The sequence below is a fragment of the Haliotis rubra genome, unplaced genomic scaffold, assembly GCF_003918875.1.
Source record: "Haliotis rubra isolate DU_JTF1 unplaced genomic scaffold, ASM391887v1 Scf5, whole genome shotgun sequence".
Taxonomy (NCBI): Eukaryota; Metazoa; Mollusca; class Gastropoda; order Lepetellida; family Haliotidae; genus Haliotis; species Haliotis rubra.
The window spans coordinates 1,213,124-1,224,579 of NW_025767190.1; the positions used below are offsets into that span (position 1 = coordinate 1,213,124).

The window sequence follows — 11,456 nt, forward strand, 5'->3', positions numbered from 1 at the left end:
GAAAAGTCAACCGAGTGGTACAAAAATAGCTTTGGATATTATATACCTTACATTTGAGTGGTACAAAAATAGCTTTGGATATTATATACCTTACATTGTTATTTTACATCTTTAAAGGTAATACTACATGAAGAAATACCATGAGATGTACAACTATTTACATCTTTTATTACACAGTGTCAAACACAGCCATATTGATGAAGAGAAACACAAGCTTCATGACTTGAAAGTGGTGATGGAGAAAAACTATCATTCACAATTTGTGGTAGGCAGTGCCAGTCACCATTCCTTACAATTCCATTTCCTTTTCTTGCAAAGAAAAGGATCTTTACAGGTTCTACGAACAATTTTAATAGGACGGGACTGCTGCTTGTTGAAAATGAGGCTGATAGATTTTACAAACAAAAATGAGTATGTTATTCTCATAATCAACAAAATCTACATGTAGAGATATATCCTATCAAAAACACTGAAAAAATTCAGATTCGAAAAGTGTAGATTTTATATACAAAAATAGAACTGCAATATAACAAATCTTTAAACCTTACATGCAGACAACTATTTCATGATAATACTGGTATGTTCATGATCCTCAAGCACTGCACAGTGGCCATATGGTAAAACACTTGACAAACAACTACAGCAACTCAGAAATCCTATAGTCTCAAATTTAAATTGCCCCTCAAAGTCTTGACTAAATACTGATAATGTTCAACTTTCACCCACTGTAAACAGTTGTAACAGAACAGTTCATCCAGCTACAGGAAGACAACTATTGTATACTGGTAGGAACATGCATATCTCACTGTAATGTATTCTAGTTAACAAATATTCTTAAACCTTGAGTTCTCAAAATGGTATGTTATGAATTTAAGTAAATGTCTTCATACCGATGCAGAATTATTCATATTTTGCAAGTTTATAAAGATGTATTTTGAGCTTAAGAGGTTAACTGCCTGGTTTAAGACACATCACACATATTATTGTGCACATCATTCCAAAAGAGCTGGTCAGAGCTGAAGGGTACACTGTTAACACAGATGGGTAATGCTATATACACATGACAACAATACACAGGTAGAGATTTCTATGTAAATATCACAGTTCATATTGCTCATTAATATTGTGTCTCTATTGAGACCAGGTGCAAAAGACTATATATCGTTTACTTAAATTTGGAACATGCCAGTTAATAATGAAGCTGTTGTAACATGATTTTACCTAGCATGAATTTCACATAACAAATTTCAAAATATTTCATCAAAATCATTCAGCTAGATGTGAACATCTAAAAGGTTACAAAAACATGTTCTTTGCATAATTGAAAAATATTTCCGCTTCAGTGACACATTTCCAAGCTAAGCCAGGGTTGCAGATCTGTAGTTCTGGATGTTGATGGATCTGAAAAGAGTGAGTGAGTGAGTGAGTTTGGTTTTACGCCGCTTTTAGCAATATCACGGTGGGGGACACCAGAAATGGGTTTCACAAATTGTACCCATGTGGGGAATCGAACCCAAGTCTTCGGCGTCACGAGCGAACGCCTTAACCACTGGGCTACCCCACCGCTCCTGGATCTGTAAAGACCCATGAAAGGTAATGAGAACATCTTTCAACCACAATCTGATTAGGAAGATACACCCGAGATGTGACACAATATACACATCATTCTTTAACATTACTTAAATCACAATATACTACCTCCATATACGGGGTGGTGGGGTAGCCTAGTGGTTAAAGTGTTTATTTGGCACGCTGAAGAGTGAGCGAGTATGGTATAACGCCACTTTTAGCAATATTCCAGAAATATCACGGCAGGGGACACCAGAAATGAGTTTTACACATGGTATCCATGTGGAGACGGGTGGTGGGGTAGCCTAGTGGTTGAAGCGTTTGCTCGTAACGCCAAAGAGCCAGGTTTCATTCCCAACACGGGTACAATGTTTGAAGCCCATTTCCGGTGTCCCCAGCCATGGTATTGCTGGAATATTGCTAAAAGCTGCATAAAAGCATATTCACTCCAGGTTCAATTGCACTGATTCAAATTCTGGTATAATGAAGAACTGTATGATCGATGTCCTTACTCCAGTGTTAAAGGTTTAGAGTGTCACTGATATTGCATTGAATGTCACAGAAGCAAAGATAGGAGTGAGGATGGTTTTCCACCACGTCACCATTACACTTCTATCTCCATCGACTGCTCAGAACACCAGCCCACTGGTTGTATGAATGTCAGTGTGGAGTACTGACCTTTTAACATGCTGGTCCACAATTGATATACAGGGTGTCGTCTTGGGGCCTTGTGACGGCACGAAGATCCTTCCACTCTTGTTCACCACATTGATTTGCCGTTTGACACGGACGTTGTATGGGTCTTGAGAGTGTGTCGGATAAGGATCAAATGTACCAATTTTGGAGCCACCAGGCTAGAACAAAAAATATAACTGGATTACAAGTGGCTTTATCTTAAGAGAAAGTCATGAATAAAGGTATTTCATGTGTTCAGTTCCCTGTCTTACACACTATAAAGACAGTACTGTCTACAAAGTTGTGACCCTTCACTACTAACTATCCAGAAGTAGGATAACAAAATAACCCTTCACTATTAACTATCCAGAAGTAGGATAACAAAATAACCCTTCACTATCAACTATCCAGAAGTAGGATAACAAAATAACCCTTCACTATTAACTATCCAGAAGTAGGATAACAAAATAACCCTTCACTATTAACTATCCAGAAGTAGGATAACAAAATAACCCTTCACTATTAACTATCCAGAAGTAGGATAACAAAATAACCCTTCACTATTAACTATCCAGAAGTAGGATAACACTATTCACTAATAACACTCCACAAGACCTACATGTTTGCCTGGGGAGCTGGGTTTAAATGGTTTCAAGTCATTCCTCTTGAGGGTGGCAGAACTTGACTTCCTCAGTGGGGGCAATGCCTTCTCTGATCGGTAAGGGTTGGAGTCAAACAGAGCCTGGGGGTGCATGTTCAGCTTGAAGGCTCCTCCCTTCACCAGCTTCCGGTGACCCTCATTCTCTTTCTGTCAATCATAATAACTTTCTGTTGTCAAGTATAAGTACTTTCTGTCAATATATTAAAAATGTTTGATTTTAAGTATATGACTTTCTGTTGTCAAAATTACAGACTTTCTGTTGTATCATATGAACAATTTCTTATGAAAAACAATACGCATCTTCTAAAGAATTATTTTCTTCTTCTATTGGTTTAAGAATAAAACTAATTAATTTTGATTTTGAATGTTATCAAATTTGTTCCATGAATCTATAACATTCTGTTATGGAAACTCTTAGTTGAAAAACATGATCATTTTGTTGTCAAATTTAAGACAATGATAGAACGACATCATGGCGTTAAACAAAATGTACCTATGCTGTCATCAGCAGTGTTGAAGGATTTAGACAAAATTTATATCTGTGCATCAAGTCGATCAAATTTATGTAACTACAAATATAAGTTGTTTCTGCTTCATCACATCTCACTGACCACACAGTCCAGGTTGTGTCAACACTGAAGTTGCCAACAGCTCACACCACAATCTTGTGTTTGTATTTGGTCTAGACTGGGGCAGGAAAGGAAGCTGTAGATACTGTTTGTAGGGACACATAGACAACAACTACAGCAGATCAGTCATGTAGACAGTATACAAATAGAAATTGCAGCAATTATACAACCAAACTGATAAAGTATCATTTAGCTACAATCATAGGCTTTTTCTATTTGTCCACAAACTGATTACTTCCAATATGACCATGCAAATAGTGTGATATAAAGGAAACAGTCACCTGATCTAGTTCTGGTCAAAGGTAACTATGACAACTCTGTCACTTTGTGAGACATATAAAACATGCATTGACTAATAATAATATTATTGTATGTAACAACCTGGGACTACACTATCCATTTGTTGACAACTCAGATTTCCTATGGCATACGCTATCCCTGTGTTAACACCTTGGATTTCAAATGGCACACACTATTCATGTGTGGACACCTGGGATTGCCCATGACCTACACTATCCCTGTGTCGACACCTGGGATTGCCCATGACCGACACTATCCGTGTCGACACCTGGGATTGCCCATGACCTACATTATCCCTGTGTCGACACCTGGGATTGCCCATGACCGACACTATCCGTGTTGACACCTGGGATTGCCCATGACCTACATTATCCCTGTGTTCACACCTGGGATTGCCCACGACCTACACTATCCATGTGTTGACACCTGGGATTGCCCATGACCTACACTATCCCTGTGTTGACACCTGGGATTGCCCATGACCTAAACTATCCCTGTGTTGACACCTGGGATTGCCCATGACCTACACTATCCATGTGTTCACACATGGGATTGCCCACGACCTACACTATCCATGTGTTCACACCTGGGTTTGCCAATGACCAGTGACCATGACCTACACTATCCCCCTGTTGACACCTGGGATTGCCAATGACCAGTGATCTACATTATCCATGTGTTCACACCTGGGATTGCCCACGACCTACACAATCCATGTGTTCACACATGGGATTGCCCACGACCTACACTATCCATGTGTTCACACCTGGGATTGCCAATGACCAGTGACCATGACCTACACTATCCCCCTGTTGACACCTGGGATTGTCAATGACCAGTGATCTACACTATCCCTGTGTTGACACCTGGGATTGCCCACGACCTACACTATCCATGTGTTGACACCTGGGATTGTCAATGACCAGTGATCTACACTATATGTGTTGACACCTGGGATTGTCAATGACCAGTGATCTACACTATCCTGTGTTGACACCTGGGATTGCCCACGACCTACACTATCCATGTGTTGACACCTGGGATTGTCAATGACCAGTGATCTACACTATCCCTGTGTTCACACCTGGGATTGCCCACGACCTACACTATCCATGTGTTGACACCTGGGATTGTCAATGACCAGTGATCTACACTATCCCTGTGTTCACACCTGGGATTGCCCACGACCTACACTATCCATGTGTTGACACCTGGGATTGTCAATGACCAGTGATCTACACTATCCCTGTGTTCACACCTGGGATTGCCCACGACCTACACTATCCATGTGTTGACACCTGGGATTGTCAATGACCAGTGATCTACACTATCCCTGTGTTGACACCTGGGATTGCCCACGACCTACACTATCCATGTGTTGACACCTGGGATTGTCAATGACCAGTGATCTACACTATCCCTGTGTTGACACCTGGGATTGCCCACGACCTACACTATCCATGTGTTGACACCTGGGATTGTCAATGACCAGTGATCTACACTATCCCTGTGTTGACACCTGGGATTGCCCACGACCTACACTATCCCTGTGTTGACACCTGGGATTGCCCACGACCTACACTATCCATGTGTTGACACCTGGGATTGCCAATGACCAGTGATCTACACTATCAATGTGTTCACACCTGGGATTGCCCATGACCTATACTATCCCTGTGTTGACACCTGGGATTGGGATTGCCCACGACCTACACTATCCCTGTGTTGACACCTGGGATTGCCCATGACCTATACTAGCCCTGTGTTCACACCGGGGATTGTCAATGACCAGTGACCTACACTATCTGTGTGTTGCTACTACAGACTATGAGCTACTGACCTAAATGTGCTACAACAACATTCTACTGACATCATGTTCTACTTTAACACTGTTCAGACCTTTGCCAGTTCCCGCGATCATATGCCAGTTCCCGCATCGATCATATGCATGGTGTTGATACTTGGGGTAGCCACCAATTGTCACTCCAACAAAGCTAAAAGCATAATGGAGGGAGGGTTAGTTTTGTGCACAACTGCAAAATGCAATCTTGTGTTAATGAAGGTCACTCACAAACAACATGGTGCTTGTCATGACGTTCTGCAGGGTAATTTCTCCTCACTCTCTATACACAACTTACACAGAGGAAATGGGAAAATGACTTTTACAAGGAATTGTTTGATATTGTTTACTTAATTTGTCTTTAAATTTATCATCCCTTTCAATTTTTTCACAAATCTGTGGAATAATTACTTGAGATTATTTTGTTGAGAGATGGATCTAACTTCAAGAACATGATTATTATAAGATACAAAATATTATAGAATGTAATGTATCTGTAATTTAGAGGACGACCACCTACAGTCAACATGACAAGCACATTTCATGCAATTAAAACTTTCTTCTTCTCTGAAAAGTAACATACAGCATTGATGATCACTGCAAGAAAACAATGGTGATGAACACTTCAATCTTCAGTCAAGCTCATTGTGTGCATTGACAAAACAGACAGCACAAGTCAAGCACATTTTGGTTTGGTGTATTCACACAGTGATATAAACTGGGATGTGTTATCATGCGGGTTATAACAGTCACACAGCACAGTGATATAAACAGTGATATCTGTCATCACGCAGGTCAAAACTGTCATACAGCACTGGTCATACAACCGACCTTGGCCTTCTCCTGGGTACTGTTATAGGGTTCAACCATGTGTGCTGGGTATTTGCCCAAAGTCACATGAAGGTATCTGCAACATGTCATATTTTTATTGCAATATGTAGGAACTGACACAAATATTTATTGCATTTATTGAGACATAAAAGTAAAAACCAGAGTGCACATAAATCAGCATCTCTATTACTGAGTGTGAACATTATTTCTAAAGTCCAAAACGCTATAAAGGCAACAATACATTGTTGTCAATCATAACAACTGTTCAATGTCATTACTAGGAAATGGGGCTACAAATAGATAAAACAAGACATTATTCAGAATCTGATGTGTTTTCTCTACAAGATACATTTGTCTGAATAATATGTATGATAAAGCTACTCTGTTTTCAATTTTGCGGTCCTTTATCGTTGATTTAACGTAATGTAACGCGTTAGCCTGAGGTTTTACATCAAACATTTAGCGGTCTTAAATCAACAATAAAGGACCGCAAAATTGAAAACAGAGTAGCTTTATCTTCATTCTAGCACGACTGATAAGTGTTTTAAAACCGAACTGTTTGGCGTGCAAGAACACAAGGCGTGAAGGGGCCTCTTTTTTTTCTCGCTTGGAATCGTCCCGTTTAGGGACAGGTTGTATAATGAACAAAATAAGACATTTTCAACAACATAAATGCTATATTGCAGGAAACAGTAACAAGTATCCGCTTGTATTCGTAAGAAATAGCATACATAAATATAAAAAAATACAGTTTATACTGTGAGCAAGTACAATTATTTGATTTTTCTCAAGCGAATTATTGATCTCCTCTACTGTATGACAATCGACTCGCCCAAATTCAAGCCATGAACTCGCTACGTTTAGTCACGGAAATAATTCTTGATAACCACCCTACTATTCCCAATTTGAAAAAGACCTGACATGCCACATTTTATGTGGAATACATGGACAGTGGAAGTGGAAGGACTAGGCATTACGGCCGGGACGGAGGCGGTCAGGACGCATGGGCTGGCGTGTTTTGTCAACGTCATGCCTGCTAGATCTAGACACGGTTTGAATACTGCCCGCTTTTGCACTGCTGACGAATTTTCCCGCTTCGTAGTTTCTTCACTGGGATTAGGGTGAAGAAATTCTTCTTCAAACTATTCCCTTTTTAATTCAAAAACATCAAAGATGCTGCCGAGGTAGAAATTGTCGATGTCCGACATGTTTGTTTACAAACAAAAGGGTCAACAAGTTCATTGTATTCATACGGGGTGAATCGGGCGCTTTAATTAGCGGTCTTAAACTGCCATTTAAGTACGGTTTTGATGAGCTCTCAGGCAATCAGAATTGAGTATCATACAATGTTGTGCTAGAATTCTGCTTCAATTTATTAGTAAAGGGTTAACAATGGCAATATCAGAAATGTGCCCAAAATTGTACATGTTATTTTTTTGTAAAGAACACAAAAATATTTTAGAGAAAAGTTTCCATTAGTTTTCTTGACCATGACACCGTAATAGCAAATTCAGCATTAGACTGTTCTGGAAAGTTTCATCCAGAAATATTCAATGGTTTTGGAGTGATATTACTGAAAAGTCTAATTTGTCGTCATAAAAACAGGAAAAATAAAGTAAATTGAACATCCCAAATCATCAAAAGGCACATATTCAATACAAGAGTGGATTGTATTGCAAGTTTCATCTAGAAATATCCATCAGTTTTGGAGTTCTGCTCTGGAAACTAGCATTTTTGCTATTAATTTGTCGTCAAAAAAACAAACATAAAAAAATAAGAATAATAAATCGCCAAAAGGCACTAGTTCACAACCAGACTGATCTGTAAGGTAGGTTTCAGGAGTTCTGCTCTGTAAATGGAACATGGACAAAGAGACTTGCTGATTGCTATATCCCACCACATGTATTTGTTTTCAAGTTGAATACATTCATATTTAGAGACTTATGGCAAACAATGATCTGCTTAAACCACAAATGACCCATAGTTCACTTACCCAAAGCCTGTGCCTTCTTTGCCTGGGTTTGTCATGACATTTTTTCCAGGGGACTTGTATGGTTTACTTGGCTTCTCTCCTGGGCTAAGGGCAGCGATTGGACCACCCAGTGTACCATAGTGGCTCCCTAAACCAGACCTACACAACAGGTAAACAAATATTTGACTATCACAACTCCGGCATTGATATGTAAGCTACCATTTCCATTTTTCAGACCCTGATTAGTCTGACAAACAAAAGATTCCAAATAATTCCTCACCCATTAAACTTTGTAATCGTGAAGTGAAGGTATGTGGAATTATTTCCAGGCATAATAATGACATACATTTTAGAACATATTCATCATGTCATTCAAGTCATTTAATGAAATTATTAAATGAAAATTACATTTTCTTTTCTCCACTGCTTGGTAAAAATGCCTTTGATAAATTTTTCTTTGCATCTTCTTGTCGTCTCTGCCTTCTCATTTTGATAGGGTCACTGTATGCCTCTCCTTCCATAACTCGGTTGAATTTTTCTGCAAAGTAGCCATGTTGAAGGGCAGATTTCTCCTTACTGCCACCAGGTAAAACTTGTTTGCCTTTACTCGCCGATACATTAAATTGAACTGAAACAAAATAATGAAACCATGAACACAATTTTGGTTCAAAGAAATATAAAGGGAGTAGTGCACTTAACTGGGTGCACTTTTTCAGATTAATTAGCACTGCTGGGGCTCGAACGCGCTTCAATTCAAATGTGTTTTAATTGGATATAATAGCATTATACTGCCCTAAGGTAAGGTCTAATGCTCAATAAGGATCGGAAAGGCACCCTAACCCTTAACAGTGTTCACGAATTGTGTTTCAAAGTAACAGGACATTGGGTCCTGTAAGTTTCAGATGTCTGTCTGACCCATTGAAAATTCACAGGACCCATAGAATAAAATTAAACACACATTTCAGATTTAACATTTCTTATAATTGGCATTGAAATTATAAACAAACATAAGATTTATAAACAGCAAACAAGTGACACATGTCACATATACTACCCATCAAAAGTTTAGACTCACTTAAATCAATCACTATATGTGATGTATATATATGAGGTTACATCGAAGATGAATTTCTCCTCTAACTTGGGGGAATCAACTGCAAACCTTATGCAGATGAATTGCACGAGGATCATGCATCAAATTGCTGAAAAGCATGTGCAAATATCGAGCATGTGAACAGCTGTGTTTTGGTGTAAAGTTTTGTTAAATATTCACCAATTTTCACTGAGGTTCATCATTAATTGAACTCATGACAATAATCTTTTCAATGTTCCGAATTTGTTTTACCATACATCAGTTCATGTGTAAACAGTACCTTTAAACAGTATGGAATATTTTGCAAAATCTAGTTTAGAACAGTTGATTGAAGAAAGTGGCTACATTTACACAAGTGAGTCTAAACTTTTGATGGGTAGTATATAACAACTTCAGTCAAAATTCATTGTGAAATATACAGTCAGACACTGGGGCTGGCGGGTTGTAGACTACTGTCAGACCGTTCGCAAATCTGCCAGATTTGTCAGAGGGTCAGATGCTATTCGTGAACACTGCAAGCCTGCTCCTTAAGGAATTGGAAAGGTTCCAAAAACCTACCGTACTCCCAACCCTAACCTGAGGATTGGAAAGGATGCCATACCCTAACCCTAAACCTAAGGATCATAAAGAGTGCCATACCCTAGCCCAAAACCCTAACCCTAAGGAATGTAAACAGTGACATACCCTATCCCTAAACCCCCAACCCCAAGGATCGTAAAGGGTTGCTTGACTCATAAATGTGTCAGCTCCCTAGGGATCAGAAAGGGTACCTAACCCTAAACCCTTACTAAGAAAGTGTAATCCCAAATATAACATACGTTACTAAGGTTGGTTGACTGGCAGTGAAGGGAGATGGAGAAAATTACTACCATATAACGAGATAATTACCCCGCAGCGAGCAGTGAGGGCTGCGCCCAGTAAAATGCACTCTAGCCAGTTTGAACAGTCTATAATATGTGACACTTGCTGCATATATTAGAAATTAACACATACACAGTTTGAGGTGGATGGTGAAACACTTAACCCATGCCTAAGTAATTTATACATCCCCGTTATAAAGAGTTAACAATGGTTGATAATAGTTCATGTAGAGCCCAACCGTGATATTGCTGGAATATTGCTAAAAGCGACGTAAAACTAAACTCATTCACTAATGTAGAGCCACTGTGATCTATTTCAATTATGTACATAAATCATGTCACTTATGAGAGATAAAGCCCTTTTTACAGCCAGCGTGAGTACTGCTGTCAAAACATATCCCGGGATATCACATTGGAAAACCTATGATCCGACATTACTATAATGTTACTTTTAAATAGTCTTGGTAAGGTAATACCCTTTCCACACATGTACTTCTTTATGTACTCTTAAAGAAATAACACTCGAATTATTCACAACAAAATCAGTCACCTGAATGGACTAAAGATTAGTTTACAAAAACTATGACACCGAGCTAGGATTCTAATCTAGGATTATTAGAAAATCACACTTTGCAACTTACCACCGGGAGTCTTGTATTTATCTCCAATTGATATATACCCCATTTCCTGGAACAGGCCGACCCTGTCCATATCAATTTTCTTGTCACCCATCTTGGAGTATCTAAGTTCTCACAAAAACTAAACGTATTCTAATGCAAATTGAAATTGGTGTTTCTTCACTTCAGCTGTCACAACTTCAGCATTTCAAAACGTGAGGCAAACAAAAAGTAAAGAACTTATTAGAAACATAAAAGTAATGTTAAACTAAAAAGTAAGAAATCTCGCTTCCTAAAATATCACAACAATATCATGACAGGTGCGAGAAAGCAAGCGAAAGAACACCACAATCCATGTTGTGGAGAAGGAGATTGTTGCCAGAATTGCTATGGAGATGCTTCCAATGCG

At 39.0% G+C, this 11,456-nt stretch overlaps 1 protein-coding gene across 1 annotated transcript; it reads right to left on the reverse strand.

Annotated features, from left to right (window-relative positions):
• Window positions 1-151: 151 nt before the first annotated feature.
• On the reverse strand, window positions 152-11,432 carry LOC124291731 (UPF0602 protein C4orf47 homolog). Its single transcript, XM_046728806.1, has 7 exons — window positions 11,072-11,432; window positions 8,886-9,105; window positions 8,499-8,636; window positions 6,506-6,581; window positions 2,864-3,052; window positions 2,248-2,423; window positions 152-1,401 (listed from the first exon to the last, which is right to left on the reverse strand). Exons 1-7 carry the CDS (start codon window positions 11,160-11,162, stop codon window positions 1,359-1,361), a joined length of 933 nt encoding a protein of 310 aa, XP_046584762.1. The 5' UTR covers window positions 11,163-11,432; the 3' UTR covers window positions 152-1,358.
• Between the last annotated feature and the right edge of the window lie 24 nt (window positions 11,433-11,456).

What these genes read in the sequence shown, in the direction of transcription:
- LOC124291731 (XM_046728806.1), bottom strand. Translation starts at nt 11,162, where the DNA reads ATGGGTGACAAGAAAATTGATATGGACAGGGTCGGCCTGTTCCAGGAA. An exon ending in TAAATACAAGACTCCCGGTG is followed by an intron (nt 9,106 to 11,071) that starts GTAAGTTGCAAA and finishes ATTTTGTTTCAG; the next exon opens with TTCAATTTAATGTATCGGCG. An exon ending in AGCAGTGGAGAAAAGAAAAT is followed by an intron (nt 8,637 to 8,885) that starts GTAATTTTCATT and finishes CCTGTTGTGTAG; the next exon opens with GTCTGGTTTAGGGAGCCACT.